The following is an 18,794-nucleotide window of genomic DNA, read 5'->3' as shown; positions in this document are numbered from 1 at the left end:
ATAAGTGCATTTTTTACAATAAGTACATTTGTCATAAGAAGTGAAACAATATATCGCTGTCGGTACAGTAAAGATGTTCATAGAACCAAGTGCAAGTATTACAATCGCTAGGCTAACCCATTCCCCGTGTAAAGCAGCGATAGCAGCTACTGTAGATGCTACACAATTAAGTACCTTGAATAAGTGCAATGTACAAGTGCCAGGACGTACAACATTCAATGGTGGCTGTGCATTGGTTTCTATGCAGAGTCGAGATGAACTCTGAACAGGTGAGTTTTGAGTCTTTTGCGGAAGCTGGTGAGCGACTCTGCGGTCCTGACATCGGTAGGGAGCTCGTTCCACCACTGAGGTCCCAAAACAGAGAAAAGTTGTGACTTCGCTGATCGACCTTTGCTTGCTCTTAGCGATGGCGGTACCAGACGTCCAGCTGAGGTAGTTGAGCGGAGGGATCGAGCTGGGGTGTGTGGCTTTACTAATGCTTGGAGGTAGGCAGGGGCAGTTCCATCGACTGCCTTGTATGCCAGTACCATCATCTTGAATATGGTAACATGAAATGGTGACATGCAGAATTTGTGTGTGCTTGTCGACTGCTGTTCCAACAAGTCGATTTTGTCTTGGATTAAAAATATCAAGATTCACCAGTCTTGTGGACTGAGCCCACATTCGTTGAAACTGAATCATATAATGAAACATTGCTGGACGTCCATTTTCAATGTTTTAAAAAGCCCTCTCCGTTTCCAGCCTGGTGAGTGCATTTGTTGGAGAACACCGTTGGCCTGCCCAAGGAATCCTGTGTCTACAGCTACTACCAGTTTGAGAGTCATCCATTTCTGCGTTGGTGGTTCCGATGGCAGACTACAAGCAAGTGATCTGCAATCAAGTCTTGCAATCGGTGAGTGTGCAGTCGTAGACATTAAAAACAGGTGTATCAGCTGGATGTTTACTAGACACTGGCCTTAATGTCAGTACAATTATTAAGAGGTTCTTTAATACTCTCCTGTTAAGAGAAGATAAAGACCTTTTGCCAACAGATTGGTGGTTAAAAATTATAGCCGCCAATGGCTATATTTAGTTGGCTATATTTAGCCAATGGCTATATTTAGTTTAGACCCAAAATGGCTTTAATTAAACCATTCTGTGCGTTTAAATACTTAATGTTTTTTGGGTCTGCAATGGCCCTGCATCATTTATGAGGGACCTCATTTTCCAGATCATGCCTGTTTATCATGATGACATTTTGACCTACAACTTGGTAAAATCGAGCCAGAGTTGAGGTATCCAGGGGAGACAGGTCTTAGAATGAAGGTGCAGAAATTAGTCTTTCTATAGGAGACTGATGATTTTTGGGTCATCAGGTGTCTGCCAAAGCTGTTACAACAGATCCCAGGTAAGTTGCTGCTGTGGGTGAGGTAAAGGTCCAAAGCAGTGCCAGGGAGGTTGGATAATTTTTTGGGTTCGGCAGCTACTGTATGAACTTCATTCAGGTTTTCTCACAGCTAGCTGGGCCTTTGCCTGACCTTTTCAGTCAGCGCCGGGAAGGACACCTGCTAAAATGAGTCCACTGTCTAGTTACTCATGGACTATTAGTGTCTTAATTAGATGCCTTTCAGAATTTTAAAGATATAACTACTGCGCCCATTTTAGGAGTAACAATTTGGACCAAGAGATGGCTCTAAAGAGAGGAGTGCTGCTGCCCTGTCTCCTGGGCAGCTATACACCGCTGTACACACAGACTCATACCGGGGATCACGTCTTCAATTCTCCTTATCAGATCCATTTTGTTGCTCTACTGGTAGATTTTTCACCACGTTGCGGAACGTGGCGAAACAGTTGAGGAACTATCAAACACTGTCTAGACTCTAGACTCTAGTCCAGACTGTGGTCATGTTTTCAAATATCAATATGTTTGCATGTTATGTATGAACATTGTATTTGTTCACCATGTTTCACTGCTGAGTTAAGGAAAATCCATTTTTTTTTGTTGATGTTTCTTATTTGTAATAGTGCTCCCCAATGTTGTGGTATCAAGCCAACCTGTAGGTTACCCTTCAGCCCTGACTTTAACATGGAACACCTCTCTTCTTTAACGTGGAACACTTCTGTTCTTTAACATAGAGCACTATCTGTGCATGGAAACATTGAACATGCTTGACATTTGGGCACAATTGGTAACATGAGTGGTACTACAGAACATCTAATCTTTCCATGCATTGAGTAGAAAACTGTTTATTATCTGCTGGTATTCCAGCATCTGCAGTACAGATTGGGCAATGTCAATCTGATGTCGACATGGGTTGACCAGACCGAAGCGGGATCGTCTCTTCCCCAGCGAGCAGGGACTCAAATTGGGGAACCAGAACTTCACTGTCTGAAGTGTCGAGGGTCATCACTGCAGCCTTACATGATTTTGTGAAAGGCGCTGTTATGGTGAGAGGCAGGCAGATCAGATAGATTCAGGAGCTCAACTCAATTTTCCGACTTCTGTTGACTCATAAATCAATGTGTCTGCAGGTTTCTTCCAGTTAACCTTAGTATTTTATCAAGAGTTGATCAGATTTGTTAATGATCTTATTTGAGTGTCTGGGCCCCAGGCGATCCAGCGCTGAGCTGACTGCAGGAAAAAACAGCTGGAAAGGCCCGCCCTCCTCGCACCGTGATTGGTGAAAAGATATTCCTGATTCACAAATGAAATGATTTGCGAAACTGATGATGATAATGTGAATCTTAGCATCCCCATTGGCCACGGGGAAGGTTTGGCTTGGACTATGAGATTTTATGTGTAGCGAAGCTTCAAATGAGGGACTGAAATGATGTAACCATAGGTTTGGTTTGTACTCGTTTATTTGATTTGTAGCAGTAAACTTGCGACTCACACATAATTGAGTTCTGTGTGAATGTTTTTCACCCACAAACTGTTAGATGTGCATACCAGATGTGTAACTGAAAACAGTTTTTGTAACTACAAACCAGAGCCATTTAGAGAGTTGATTCAATGGATGTTCTAAATGCTTAATTGTCATGTTGTTCACAGAGATTTTCGATAGTTCCAGGAAGTGGTGTTGGGCTACTTTTGTTGGATATGAAGGCGTAAATAGAAAGACAAAAATGTACTGATTTACAATATCTATAGAGCACACCAACATGTAGCTGCATCAATGTTTTGGTCTTTTTAAGAATTTGCTAATATTTGAGTATTAGTGTATACAATTGGCATTACCTGCCCTGTTAACATATTTAACATATAACTCTTGGTTTAAGAGTCTGTTGCTGCTTAAGCTTTGAATTCTTTTAAATTATGTTTTTGAACGTGTATGGTAATGAAGAGCAACCACACTAATGTTTATTGATATAATTAGAGTTAGGGGAAAATAATAATTTAGGTTTGATTTGTGTTTTAATAAGTGCGATTAGTAAATTACTTGACTAATGTTATGTTAACGATTTTCAGATCAAATAGTAGGAGATAGGCAGGGGACTTTAGATAATGATTGCCAACTGACAGTTCAATGGGTCAATGAATTAGCAACAGCATGACAATACAGTGTTGTTTTAGGATCTCCATTGCAGAATTATTTTGAAACCCTGCACCTATTATTATATACATTAATACACATTACATTTTAAAATTCTAAACAACTGTATTGTCCACTTTTTGCTTGCAAAAGGCAGAAGTGTCTCTTTGACTTGCATGTGCAGAAATCTGTAAAAAGTAAACCGTTGATGCAACTCGCTCTCTAGATGGCTCTACTCAAAACCCCAGGAAACTTGTTGCCATAAAGGTGTTGCGCTTGCAGCTGAGCAGACGTTAATTGATCATATGATAAATTACTGATTACTGTTGATAACTTAAGTAATCGACGTGACTCTTTTTAAATGTTTTTTGAGTACTAGTTTGTCACTCTGAGATATTTGGTAGCCCGGACAGATTTTTTAGGAACAAAGGATAAACCTATTCATGAAAGCAAAACACCAAGCGCATTGATTTCAACGATGCACGATTATTTGACACAATTCATTAATTCATTTATTCATATTTCACTTCCAAATTAATGCAGTCAAGCTAAATTATTACTCTCATTACTCATTATTCACTTAGTCATTAGCACCAAACATGCCTCCCTGAGTGCCGCCAAGGCAATGACCCCTCTTGTGAGAGGTCATTCCATAAACCACGTCACTTAGAAACAGATAAAAAATATAACAAATTACGGCAGCTCAGCTGCCACACGTAACATATGAGCTGGGGTTTGGAGTGAAAGCCGCTACAATTTATCGTACCATTTACCTTTAAATTTGTAAAGGAGTGAAGTCCACAATTTGGTTTACATATCTGTGGTTTGTAGTAACTTGCAAGATTTCTGCTCGCAATAGTGTTAGCAACTTATAAAACACAAGTTATCCATTAAAGGCATCTGGAAACCTATGAGCCATGTAATAAAAAATGTGATAAGACAAAAAAGAGTGTTTTGTGTGTGCGTGTGTGTGCGTGTGTGTGCGTGTGTGTGTTGGAGAGAGATCGACTTTGATAGAGGTAAAGCAAAAACCGTGACCCATACCTTTCCTTACAAGATACTCTATAGCGAAGGGGCTGGTCAGCTGCTGCTAATTGGCTTCACATGAGCGAAAGGGGGAGTATCGTTAGCAGCCACAGTCTCAACTTTTTCTATTCAAACCCTTTCCCTCCCTCCTTCCTTCCTCCCTTACCTTTAATACACACACTGTTTATCTGTCACACGCTCCGCTTTCGCTCAGTTGGTTTTTGGCAATTTTGTTTGGATGACAGCCCTGCTTTTGTGTTCAACCTAACCTTCCACCCCATAGATTGAGACTGGCATGGCTCCTGAGAGGGAAGGCAACCGTCCCGAAAACTACAATTTTGCGGTGAGTGTGAAAATATTAGTTATCTCTATTTTTTTTCACATTTAGTTAGACAAAAATACTAAAGTAACACAGATGCATGCTAATGCTCGCAAACAAAAACGTATTACTAATCCTTGCATGAATGTGTCAAACACCCCTTTATAAACTGTTCCACCACACAAGAAAGGTGTAGTGTGTAAAATGTTGTGGAATCTAGCAACAGAGCAGAAACTGAATATAATATTCATAAGTATTATTAATTAGTGTTTAATCCTATTGGATTAAGAATGCGATTTTTTTGTTCATTACGTTAGAATGAGCCCTTTATATACATAGGACCGAGGACCTATGATTTTACAGACCAAATAACGAAATACAACTTAGAAATCTATAAAGGACCCTCGTCACTTGAAACTAGGCCACTCGATGCTACTGGAACCTTTCAGGCCAGTACAGGCCACTGTAGCTTCTAGATCATCATTGGAAAAGGAGAGGTGAAGGGGGGTTAGTCAGTTGGTTGCCATCTGCAACATCACATTAAGATGCCACTAAATCCTACACACTGCACCTTTAAGCTCTTGATAAAGTAACACACACACAGAGACAGGCACACACACACACACACACACACACACACAGACACACGCACACACACAGACACACACACACACACACACACACACACACACACACACACATATATACATTATGGCTGCAACTAATCAATATCCATATGATGTATATAGTTATATAAATATGATATGATGTACATCGTTATATACTATACTGGCTACTGTAGCTTGATGGCTGCTTCTGTGACACCCCCCCCCCCCCCCCCCCCCCCCCCCCCCCCCCCCACCCAGACAGAGGATGTGAACTCTGAATTTTCGACGGAGGAGGAGAGGGACAAGTTAGCCTACTGTGTCACGGATGTGCCTCCCTGGTATCTGTGTAGCATCCTCGGTATTCAGGTAAAACCCACCAATGCCCTCGGAGTGCTTCCCCGTCCGAGCAGGATTACGTTAACCTCACGATTCCCATATGGCAAACAGTAGAAGTGACACATTGAGTGAGGGTCTCCAAGATGGCCCTGGTGTCTGGACACATGTCAAGGGGGGCAAGCCAGAGCAAACTTGGACCGTCACATGCGGAACATTGATCTATAACCTTATTTGAGCTGGGTCCATGTGTATGCAAGTCCCATGGGTGCAATTAGCATAGCGCTAATGCAGATGTGTGACTGTCAGGTTTTTCTCACGTAACTGTCTGACATAGCATAGCCTTGAAGCAAACAATACTACAGTAGATATATCTAAAAAAATTAATTGGTATTAACTTCCCCATTTCCCACTTGTTTGAAAAGTGTGGGGTTACTGTGATGATTGTTTTACAAATAAAATGGAAATGACTTAATCGCCTCTATAGCTCAGCGCACATCTTTAATAACATATTTTTTCTCATTGTCTGTCTGTCTCTCTCTCTGCAGCACTGCTTGACTGCTTTCGGGGGGATCATCGCGATCCCCCTGATCCTGTCCCAGGGGCTGTGCCTGCAGCACGACAGCCTGACCCAGAGTCACCTCATCAGCACCATCTTCTTGGTGTCAGGGGTCTGCACGCTGCTCCAGGTCACCTTCGGGGTCAGGTGAGGGTCAAATACACTCCATTTATATCGTATAATGCTATAGATAGGCTATGTGGTGTTGCTTTTGGATGAAAAGTATTACTTTCAGGTAACTTCTTGACCAAAAAGTATTTGATTTAATAGAGCATGATCATAAAAGGACATAGGCAGCAATTTACAATGAGGCAATGGGTGTGTATGATTCTTCACATCGTTAGTCGTCAATCGTCAGTGCCAACAAAGGAAACAAAGGTGAGAGAGAGTGACCATCGCGGAGAGTTTAGGACTGGCCTTTCCTGAAGTCAGCCATGGCGGGAGAGGCCAATTTGCAATAATATAAAACAAGGTTATTTCATTTGTTTATCATTTTATGTTTTAGGTATCATTTTCCCACTTATCAACCCGTGAATCATTGAGGCTGATGACGTTAACGACTGGATATATTGTGCTATGTCATCTTAATTATTTAAGCGGTTTCGTTGACCATAAATCTGAAGCGCGACACGGTGTGATCTCACAGCTTCCTCTCATGACCTCGTTTGTCTTTCCAGTCGTGATTAAGGCCCCGTTCACATGGGAGAAAAGGATCTTTTCCCCTCCGTTTTCCTTTGAAGCGTTTCAGGAATCATGAATTCAGGAAACCGCAGATGTAGAAACGCTGTAGTACATATTCAAGGCCACTATGTGACGTCGGATCTCCACCAATAAAAGAAGAAGACGAGGACCTAAACCTTTTAGATTTAGCAGAAAATACTTTTGTATGTACAGTTAGTAATTGCATTCAGGGTCTGTATTTAAAGCTATAAAAATAAAACAAAACAAATCCGACGGAACTCCAACGTTCCCCTCCTGGTGAGGAGGCCATGACAACATCGTTTGCGTAGCTGGCGTCTAGCTACGAATCCGAACACGAAACAGGCGTTCTTATCTTATCCACCCTGGGACCTGGTTTCAAAAAAGTGTGTTTTCGGCCACTGAAAATGCCGGATCCATCTGGATGGTTGGCCCAAACGCACAAGACGTATGCGTTTTCACAAATAAATAGTTTCCGCGTGGACGGGGCCTAAATTGCAAGGGCCAAACATATCCCAGAACCAAATAACATTGTGTTTTCATCATTATATTGGTCATGGTCTGCCAAGTACAAATCATGTTTACGAAACGATCCAATATAATCTTATCCAAAACGATATCATAAAAAAGCAATAATAAACACTACTCTTCATATAAACCAATAAGCTAGGTAAGCAATGCACAGCAGCCAGGGCTGCACTATGCACCATGACCACACACAAATCAACGAGGAGGAGACTGGTAAACACATATCTCATATATGCACTCTGAAATGTAGCATGTGTATCACTGGGAACCTCAACCCAAGTGGCTTCTGATTTGGAGTGAAAGACCATCATGCTATGTTGTAGCATCCAGCCATCCAACAAACAGGTTTCCTGCACTGCTTTAACTTGGCTCAATATTTGTGTCACAGAAGGCTTACAGAGAAGGAATTTAAATCGTATTATGTGGAGAATCGAGCTCTCGCTAAACCCACATTCTGTTGGCTTAGCATCACCAATGGTTTCAACAACCTACTGGTCAGCAGGCAGGGAAAACAATAGATGTGTTCAAAGTCACACTTTTTTAGATAAACCTGAACTACAACCAACAACTTGATAATTAATCTTAAAACCTAATTAATTTAGACTTACCACAGAGAAGACCAGTGTGTGTATGTTAGAATGTAGACAATAGACATGTTCATAGACACATCTTAGGTAAACCAGAACAGAACCAAACACTTCTTTTCTTTTCTTTCAAAACATAAAGGATGTAGTGCAAAAGATTGCTTAATGTAAATTAATGTCATTATCTTTTGCCGAATAAGGTATTAATGGTGATTGAGACTATGGCCCACTGATGAAAGAACTTGCATTGTCAGTGCTATTAATGTTACAAACTGGGTGTTGGTGTTGGGAGAAACAACCGCTTATCGCTAACGATGTCGCCAAAGAGAATCAATTGGAAATCTTGGACGCTGCCATTTTAAAGGGCCTATTTTACCACCAGGGGTAAGTGTGATTAGCCATTTCAAAATAGGATTGCCCTGTGAGTTGGTGACATCCCAACTGGGACTTTCCCCCTAGATATATGATGCATCGATAAGCCTGAGTTGCTACAGTCCACCGAGTAGGCTGGTAGACAATAAATCCAGTATAAACATAGGTGGACACTCCCGCCTGTGACACATCAAGTATATTATTTTGTAGTGTGTTGTAGAGTGTTGTAATGTTTTATAACAATTGTCCAATGTGTAACGTGTGGAGAAGGAAATGATGTGGTACACCAGGGTTCATTTTAAACTGACCTTCAGCACATGATTAGAGTCATGATCTGTTTCTTTCCTCATGGGATTCAAATTAACTTTAAATTGGCTGTCTGCAATACATCCAGTAGGAGGGCGAGTACAGGAGACAGGGATATGAAGCTGTAATGTTAAGGCTTTAAAAGCCCCATGTCCTATTCTAGATACAAAGGAACGCTTTATCATGTTCTCTGAATTATGCGTACTTTCAAATTAGCCTGGTACTGGCCAAGTGGGTCAATAGATATATAACATGAAAACGGTTGTATGACTGATAATATAATTATTTAGACGACTTAAAGGGGACATCTCATACCACCAGGTGTGAGTGTGATTAGCCATTACAAGCAGGTTTGAAAATGTGCAGCATTGTGACATCACAGGTTGGCGTGTCCATCTATCCGTCACACATCTAGATGGACACGTCCACCTGTGATGTCACAATGCTGCACATTTTCAAACCTGCTTGTAATGGCTAATCACACTCACACCTGGTGGTATGAGATGTCCCCTTTAAGAGGAAAAATGAGACGAGAGGGAGGGGCCAGGCCTGCCAGCTTAGAGTGACCAGGGCCGGCGCTAGACTACAGGGGCCACGAGGCAGGATTTTCTTTGGGGAACCCCCTTAATTTGTCTGGAGCCGAAATAAAAAATATGAAATAAAAACCAAGAGGGAGATAGGGGAGTTAAAGAGAGAGACTAGCCAAGGGAGAGAGAAGCTTCTCAAAGAGTCGGTTGTTTCAAATGCCTGGTGGTTGAGATTTGTAATGTTTCTGGTGCCAGAAGATTTTCACAACTTAGTCATATAAAGTATAAACTATAATGGAGTGGGAGCCCAACCAATCTGGGTTTGAAGGCCATTACTAATATTTCCTGATTGAAGATGAAATCTTTGTTGATTCTAGTATTATGAGAGTTTTGATTTTACCAACCAGATATAATACGATCAATGAATGCATATCGATTTTTATAGAATGGAATTGCTGTCATGTTTCACGCAAAGTACTATGCATGGAACCGTATACATCAATATTGACTAGACAACTTCAAAGCATTCATTCAATTGGCCTTTGAGTGCATACCACCACCAGAGGGCAGCATAACTCCTTTAGAATCAAACTTAAATCCACCTGCGGCTGTCGCGTTTCTGCAAAGAAATTGAAATTCTCTTTGCGGGGCACTGTTCAATTGCGTAGAGCATATTGCACTGGCCAGCGCTGACAGTGACTAAAGCTACATGCTTTAGTTGTATTCATCACATACAAAGTCATACATTTTCTGCTAGCAGGGAATTTTTTGCTTTGCCTGCTCCTTTGACTGTGCTTAGACAATACATTATTAAAATACACAATAATTATAAGTATGAGTGAGAGTGTTATAGCTATAATCAAGTACTACTATATATAAAATAAAGCTTTAGAGAGAGAGTTAGTGATAGAGTGTTAGGAGAGTCTATTGAAGGATTCTTAATAATCTGGTTTGTAGGAACTCAAATATTAAGATTTTGTCATTTGAAAATGATTTGAAAATATTGAATTAAAATTACGGTGACTTTGCAATGTTTCAATGCATTGGTATCGTCATTCTTTGAGATATACATTATCAGTCAAGGTCTCAATTCATTCAAATCCTTAGGTAACCTAGATGGTTGTTAAAGTGTTGAGGTATTCCTCTTCGGTTCTCATCAGATTAGTTCTTCCTTCCCTCCCTCCTTGCTTCCCTTACTCCCTCCTGGCTCCCTCTTGCTCATCCCTTCCTCCATCCCTCCTGCCTCCCCCTTGGTGACCTCTCTCCTATGGCCGTCCATTCAGGTTGCCTATTCTTCAAGGCGGTACCTTCACACTGCTGGCTCCGTCCATGGCCATGCTGTCTATGCCCGAGTGGACATGTCCGGCCTGGACGCAGAATGCCACCCTGGTCAACACCTCCTCTCCAGTGTTCATAGAAGTGTGGCAGAGCCGAATGAGAGCAGTAAGTGAGATTTAGGACCAGGCTCAACCTAATGAAGCAGAAATACTACTGCAGATAAAACAATTGTTCAAAACAGATGTATTGATGCATAAAACATTTAAGTGATTAAATGTTAAGAATAATCTGGGAATTGTGCTGTGCCTGTAGAGTCACTATCTATCGCTGAATGAAGTAGCCCAATGGTGATTTAGCCTATGGCCCACTGATGAAATCACTTGCATTTGCAGTACGATGAATGTGTTGAACTGGGAGTCATTTGCAATAACGTTGAGCCAATGTGAACAATTACCGCTTATCGCCAAAGGGAACAGAACTGAAATCTTTGAGATTGCCTTGCTTCAAAACAAAGATGAGGAAGAGTTCAACAGGTAATCTTGTGATCCGATGTGAACTGTTTGCCTCAGTTGCAAGGCTCCATCATGGTGGGTTCCCTCTTCCAAGTCGTGGTGGGCTTCTCCGGCCTTATCGGTCTCTTCATGCGCTTCATCGGCCCGCTGACCATCGCGCCCACCATCTCTCTCATCGGCCTGTCGCTGTTTGAGTCGGCTGGTGCCAACGCCGGCAACCACTGGGGTATCTCTTCCATGTGGGTAAACCTGCAGGTTCTTGGAAACAATTCCTACAGTACAGCTGAGAGACTCCCTCTTATATAAAGCTCTCTGTGCATAATAAAGTACTAAGCGAAAGTAGAGTCATTAGTAAATGAAATACTACCTAATATTAAATAATTGATTCATTACATTAATAAAACATTCATGTCACTTTTCTACTGCAGCTATTTACTCCATTATAAATGTCTGAAGTAAAAAGGTTCTCAAGAATATAACGCTCCTATCCACTAGTCAATCCATCCAGGGAATTTTACTATTCAAACCCTTTATGCTGCTCCACTTTTTTTGGTGCTCCACGACAACTGTCTCGACATAGGCTGCTTATCGTGAAATAAATCAGCTGCTCAGTGATTTACAATGCTGATTCTCAGCGCTTTGTTCTGTTTGAGCATAGCTGCATATAAGGATAAACTTTGAATGGAAGTTTAAAGTATACATAGTGCATAGTTTAATATTCCACAAATCAGTTAATGTTTGCTGTTTGTTAGCTTCACAGAAAAAACTAAGAAACAAACAACAAGGGTTTTCTCCTGTCTAAAATAACATTGTTTTTTCAACAATAGCATTGTTTTCCTAATTGCTGTGTGTCTTAACCCAACTCTCTCTCTCTGTCTCTCTCTCTCTCTCTCTCTCTCTCTCTCTCTCTCTCTCTCTCTCTCTCTCTCGTCCACCCAGGACCACAGCGTTGATCATCTTGTTCTCCCAGTACCTCCGCAGGGTCCCGGTGCCTTTCCCAGCGTACAGCCAGCACAAGAAACTCCACACCACCAGCATCTACGTCTTCCAGATCCTCCCTGTGTGTTATGCTTGTGCTAAATCATAGTATACTACGCAATGTTTTATACACATTTCTATAGTATACTATATTTTAATAGAGGAACTTAGACAAGATCACATTATATCACCTCAATGTATGCACCGAGGCTTCCCAAATGTCTTTCAAAATGCGGCCAGGACTCCCTTGAAGACGAGATATTATATCTAGATGGTTTAATAAAGGTCAAATAAAATTTTAACGAAAAATGCACTAAATATCTGCACAAAAACATATATAATTTGTAGAATATAATAAATTAGAATTTCCTTCCATTCATCCATCCAATGGCTACACTATTCCTCCATGCTACAACAGATAAAAATAACGTAAATATATGTTTAGTATATTAATTAGTATATTAATATGGATAAACAATCAACGTGTTCCTCCACACCCCACAGGTCCTGTTGGGCATCACGGTGTCGTGGCTCATCTGCTATATCCTGACAGTCAGCGACGTACTGCCCTCGGACCCCAACACCTACGGCCACCTGGCCCGCACTGACAGTAAAGGAGATGTCATCGGCCAGGCCTCCTGGATCATGTTCCCCTACCCGGGTAGGAACCCCTTGGAGACCCTCCTCCAGCATAACTAGAACACCAACCCACCAGTCAGTGGCTTCCAGTCCCAGCCGAGACCAAATGGAAGTTGTAGATGAAAATCAAATAAGGTCATCCAGTATTGTACAGTGTATTGTAGTTCTATATCAGGGGACATTATTATTATTATTATTATTATTATTATTATTATTATTATTATTATTATTACTTTAAGTCCACTGCATTCAAATTTATCTTTTTCGGACCCCCCCCCCCCTTGCAAACGCAAGAAATTTTACGGTTTGGTTATTTTGACAACAAGAGAAAGACTTGAAGGTCAATAAAATGAGCAAAACAAGTCTTAATTATTTATATTAATAAGTTATCCGCTGGAGGCTCCGAGTTTATATTATGTCAAGCATTTTAATAGGAGTATAAGTTTAAGTAAAAAAAAAAAAAAATCATGCTATACAAGTACTTTGGTCTTACATAAATACAGCTTCTACCACTGTTGGAGCGTAATCCGGGCTTTGTGACCTGAGCCCCTTCTCTGTGGACCAACCTCAGGCCAGTGGGGGATGCCCACCGTGAGCCTGGCGGGGGTGTTTGGCATCCTGGCCGGGGTCATCTCCTCCATGATAGAGTCGGTGGGGGACTACCACGCCTGTGCCAGACTCTCCGGGGCCCCCCCCCCGCCCAGACATGCCATCAACAGGGGCATCGGCATGGAGGGCCTGGGCTGCCTGCTGGCGGGGGCCTGGGGCACCGGCAACGGGACCACCTCGTACAGCGAGAATGTGGGGGCCCTCGGTATAACTAAGGTGAACAGACCTCCTTATGGCCCTCTCATAAGTAGGATACGTCTTGAAATTTAATTCCAATTCAGTTTGTGTATGATTTTGTCAATGTTCTCCAATTAATCTGTTGACTTTTTTATAACAGGGGGTTAAATAGTTTTAGGCGGAAACCTTTGGGGTTCAACCCTCAATGTCTGACTCAAACAGTACTGGGTTAGGCCTCTTGCTTTACTCTGATGCCACACCCTTACCTGATTAGGGAGGCTGGGAGGTGACACAGGAGTCATTTTTTTTACAAAGTGCACATGCGTTTTCTAACTCGCTTGCAGGCTTTCATTAAAATAAATTCCAATTGCAATGCAAATATGTCCAGGTTATTTTAAGCTAGGAGCTTGTTGAAATGTTGCTACTTGAAGGCGATGATATTTTAAGCGAGCCTTTTCGCATGTGTTAGGTGGGCAGTCGCATGGTGATCGTGGCGAGTGGCATCCTGATGGTGGCCATGGGCGTGTTTGGTAAGATCGGGGCTATCTTCACCACCATCCCGACCCCCGTGGTGGGAGGAATGTTCATGGTCATGTTTGGAGTGATTTCCGCAGCGGGGGTGTCTAATCTTCAGGTAACAGTGTGCAGCGCAATACAAAGATGAACTATACCTTGTGTACATTGAAATGATGTTCTTCAAAGTGATCCTGAAATGTGACTCTTCTGTTCCTATTCAGTACACGGACATGAACTCTTCCAGAAACATCTTCATCTTTGGCTTCTCCATGTTCTCCGGCCTCGTCATTCCCAACTGGATCATGAAGAACCCCACTGCCATAGCGACAGGTGCAATAGCTTCAAACGCTGTCGGCTACACTGAACTTCTCCTTTGTTTTTACACACTTCTTACTGGTGAAACCCTCTGATGAGGGTGTTCGTAGTAGTAGTAGTAGTAGTAGTAGTAGTGTGTTAAGGATGTCTCTCATGTGTTTTCATGCGGAGGCGTGGTGGAGCTGGACCAGGTGTTGCAGGTGCTGCTGACCACCAGTATGTTTGTCGGAGGCTTGTTTGGGTTCGCTCTGGACAACACCATCCCAGGTAACTTCCTATACGCCTTGATTCGCCTTAATGGCTAGTTTATTCACAAATGAGGTAAAGGCTTTTTTTATTACTTTTACAATCACAGACCTTTGTTTAAACCTAGCACTCCCCAAGCAAGTGCAACGCACAGCCATTCAGTCTTAGAGACAGGAGGGTTTTATGATGTGTGCAGAACAATTGTATAACAGCACCAGGCATACAGCTGAGAAGAAATGCGTTTCGTTCTGCAGATTTTTAAACCCAGCTCAGCATTGCTGTTTACTGCAGTTCAAATCCAAACCGGATAAGTCTCAGATCTACCTCAGCGACTCCAACGACAGCACCTCGTGTCTCCCTCAGGCTCCAAGGTGGAGCGAGGCATCGTGGCCTGGAACCAGACCCACCAGGAGGCCGGTGGCGCCCTGGAGAGCGACGAGGTGTACGACCTCCCGTTCGGCATCAGCTCCTTCTTCCAGAAGTCCCCCTGGACGCGCTACATCCCCTTCTGCCCTCCCCGGAAGCCCGGCCTCCTGGACGGCTACGACGCCAACGCTAACTCCATGGACATCAAGCACCTCCCTCAGGACCAGCCCTCCTCTCACGTCATCGTAGCGGCGTCCTCCATGTAGGCGTCACTGTTCGCACGCTAACTCGTGCCCAGTGTGTGGCAGGACTTGACAAAGGATCAATTGCAGGCTTTTTACGGTTGGTGTAACAAAAGGCCGGCGGAGACACTGGAGGATAATGTGAAGACAATCGATTGTACATTTTAAATGGACATTTCTCATTCTTCCTTGATTGCTTATATATTGATAGTGTATTGTTGATAAATACAAATCTTTGACAAGCCTTTCTTACCAACTTTTTCCAGAAGATACTTTCAGTTATTCGTTATTATTCGTTACTGCTCATTAATATAGTATAAAGCACACTCTTTTGTGTTCATGGAGTTTGTGTTCTTATGAGTTTGCTTCTGCCACTTTTATGGAGAAGGTAAAGAGGCTGGAACAGTTTCCTTTGTTTTTATTCAAAAATCGTAATTTTCTTAAATTTGCACACACTGGCATTGTGATTTCTCTCCATCCAGACTAAGATGATGATCTAAGATACTTTATAAGCCTATAAAGATTTTTTTCCCAAGACCTTCAACTCCTTAACAGTTGGCCTACTATTGCCCATCATCGCTCCTCTTTCAGATCCTCCTTTATGGCTTTGAACAGGCTGACAAAGGACTCGGCCCACACGTCTCTCTGGTGGTCCGTGGGGGATTCCATCACATGTTGGGCTGTGTACACCATGGTCAAAAGCGTACGTTCGAAATCCCCCTGCCCCAGGAACCCGACGCGGCCCTGGAGCCCGGAGGCCAGCCTGCGTATGTCTGTCAGCTCCGTTGGGAGCGCGTCACCACAGAGGACCTCTAGTTCCTGCGTCTTCCGCAGAGAGGCCAGCTCTGCGTCTCTCAGCCACAGCCCTCTGCCGTGGTCATCAAAGTATAGGCCGGACAGCAGGATCTGAAATAAGGGATTTTTTGCTCTTTAGAGGTGCTGTGGGAACGATGGGAGTTATAATTTGGGTGTAATTGGTTCAAAGTGCTCTAGCCATCCGTCAGCTATTACTGTGAGAAATGTGCAGTGAGAGTGTCTTGTGGTTTACTGTACATTAGGACCGGTTCAATAATAGATTATACATCGCCACTGGCTCATCTCTTACTGATCACGGCATCTCTTCCCTGAAAACCTTACTCTCTTCTACTCTTTGCTGCTCTCCCGCTCTCTTTACAACTCTCAAACGTTACCTACAGTAGCTTTAGGTCTTGTATTCACTTATTAAAAATAAGAATGAGTATAATAAGAAAACCTCTCACCTCGTACAGTAGATCCACGTCATCTAAGGACTTGTGGAAAATAGGGTTTCGCATTGTTGACAATCCCCTCTTCATTCTTATCGGAAACAGGGCTAATAGGAAATGTATATGGTAAGATAAAGACAGAAAAAGATAGAAATAATACTTTTGCAATATATTTTACGTAATTATTATTGTAATTTAATGACTAGATCTCTGTGTTATTGTTTTGTAAGCATTAATGATTTGTCGGGCACACACAGTAAAGACTATCCACAGACACTGAGCTGCCAGGGTTGGAGACTTCAGTAAGAGTTACAGAGGCCCAGACCCATTCCTGCTCTAACTATCGGTTCCCCCAACCCAGGCCAGACACCTGTTTCAGTTAAAACATTGGAGTATGTGACCTGCCCACAGTGAGTCAAGACAGGATTGTACTTCTGATGTTAAAAGTTATGGGGTGGGGGGGGGCTCGGTCGGGGGGGCTCAGTGGCCTCTTGCTGAACTAGGTCAGGGCGTGAGGGCCTTCGTCTTTACATTCTGTATCACAAGATCAGTCCCCCTGCACACCATGTTGGACATTAGACAATGCGTTAGGCACAGGTTATAGTGTTAAGGTTATCACAGATGAAGACAAGCCGACAAGAATTATCCTGATCGCTACGGTTATTGTGAAGAGATAGAGTAGATGCCACTTATTGGCTTCGGAATATAGACTGGAAGAAGGTCATGCATTGTATTGTTAAACAACAAAGACAAGGAGATTAAATGTTATAGTAAGAATCTGATATTAGTCCCTTCGAGAAATGTTATGAATGTTATGACTCCATAGAATGCTATGGAGTCCTGTCCTCTTTCGTCAATATGCACATGAAGCACCCGTACGCCTGGGTACCAGGTTATTTGGACATATGCGGGAGGTTCATGTAGGAATGAGGAGCGCACATGAAAGAAAGATAGATGGATGGAATGGATGGGGGTGAGATTTGCCCCTAGTTCACAGGCTATTGTTTCCACTTAATGTCCAACAACTTCAGTATATGATCGCCTTCATCTCCCCTCATGGCAGAATCGGTTGCCAGCTGCTTTTAATAATGTATGTCAAATGTGGAGTATTTATGGCTGTATTATGTGCTTTGAAGGTTTGATGTCACAAAGCAGCACTGCCTAGCTTGAAAGGCAGCCATATGGCAAAACGATGGACAACAGAACACAGACAGACAGGCAAGATAGACCGACACATGCACACACACACACACACGCACACGCACACACACACACACACACACACACAAACACGCACACGCACACGCACACACACATTTAGACCATCGATATGCTAATAATAGTCATGCACCACAACACACTACATTATACTACACTGCACTACCATAGTGCACAACCCCAGAATAAACTACAATACACACCACTACACTACATTGGACTGCACTGCCCTGCACAGCACTAGTCTAATGATTGGTGTTCCATTGCTCAAGCTTTTCTTGAGGTTAGGGGTCGGAACATTTTCAGTGGGCAAAGCCATAAAATTTAAACTAATATAAATTGACCTTAGAAGAGCCAAAGAAGAGTTCACGCTATAATGCAACCTTTCACGGGGAAATATAAATTCCCTGCAAATCAAACATGACAATTTAGGTAGCTGGAAAGAACGATACTTTGTCATATTCCTTTTCTGGCAATTCCTTTTCTGGCAATTTGACCTAGAAATTATCCTAACTTTGTGATTTTTATATCCCACAAAGACAGTAAGACAATATCTGGTATTTTGTGTAAAAACCTTGATAAAACAATATTATACAATAAAATACCATCAATATTCTCAGGTTCCCTTCAGACTTACCCTTGTTGCGTTGCTGCTGAGTGCCTGCCATGTCGAAAAAGCAGTGAAACAGACCAAGAAACAACAGTGTCCATGAGTGCATGGTGGAACAGTATTCCTGCAGTAGCTCACAGGTACTAGAGGCTCCACAGAGGCGAGACCACCTCACCAAAAAGATGGTGCCCTCCATGACATCATTGGCAGATTGCACCCGAAACAACCATGTGACGCTGTTGTTTACCACCTGATTGCATGATCTGATCCCAGTCATGTACCAATGTACCACTGTACTGTCTCTGACAAAATCAAACACTTCACTCTTTTTCCCAGTCTCCTCCAACCTACCTCCTTACCTCTCTCTCCCCCCCCCCCCCCCCCCCTCCCCGTGACCTACAGACATACAGCCCCCGCAGAGTTTCCATCTGGCTCCATTCAGTTCCCAGAGAATGGCTCCCATACAGCACT

At 42.6% G+C, this 18,794-nt stretch overlaps 2 protein-coding genes across 2 annotated transcripts; one reads left to right on the top strand and one right to left on the bottom strand.

The window, feature by feature from the left end:
- Positions 1-777: 777 nt before the first annotated feature.
- On the top strand, positions 778-15,275 carry slc23a4 (solute carrier family 23 member 4; the record flags this gene model as incomplete). The annotated part of the gene is made up of 13 exons (XM_079744017.1): positions 778-892; positions 4,822-4,881; positions 5,724-5,831; positions 6,347-6,504; positions 10,657-10,816; positions 11,221-11,402; positions 12,103-12,223; positions 12,646-12,802; positions 13,352-13,605; positions 14,036-14,200; positions 14,304-14,412; positions 14,569-14,664; positions 15,007-15,275. Exons 1-13 carry the CDS (start codon positions 848-850, stop codon positions 15,273-15,275), a joined length of 1,884 nt encoding a protein of 627 aa, XP_079600143.1. The 5' UTR covers positions 778-847.
- A 549-nt stretch (positions 15,276-15,824) lies between these two features.
- LOC307081131 (protein FAM180A) lies at positions 15,825-18,432 on the bottom strand (the record flags this gene model as incomplete). The annotated part of the gene is made up of 3 exons (XM_079744182.1): positions 15,825-16,157; positions 16,511-16,602; positions 18,351-18,432. 3 exons carry the CDS (start codon positions 18,430-18,432, stop codon positions 15,825-15,827), a joined length of 507 nt encoding a protein of 168 aa, XP_079600308.1.
- Positions 18,433-18,794: the final 362 nt, after the last annotated feature.

Source organism: Pollachius pollachius, assembly GCF_949987615.1.
Source record: "Pollachius pollachius genome assembly, chromosome: 9".
NCBI classification, from domain to species: Eukaryota; Metazoa; Chordata; class Actinopteri; order Gadiformes; family Gadidae; genus Pollachius; species Pollachius pollachius.
This window is presented reverse-complemented; position numbering and strand designations above follow the sequence as displayed.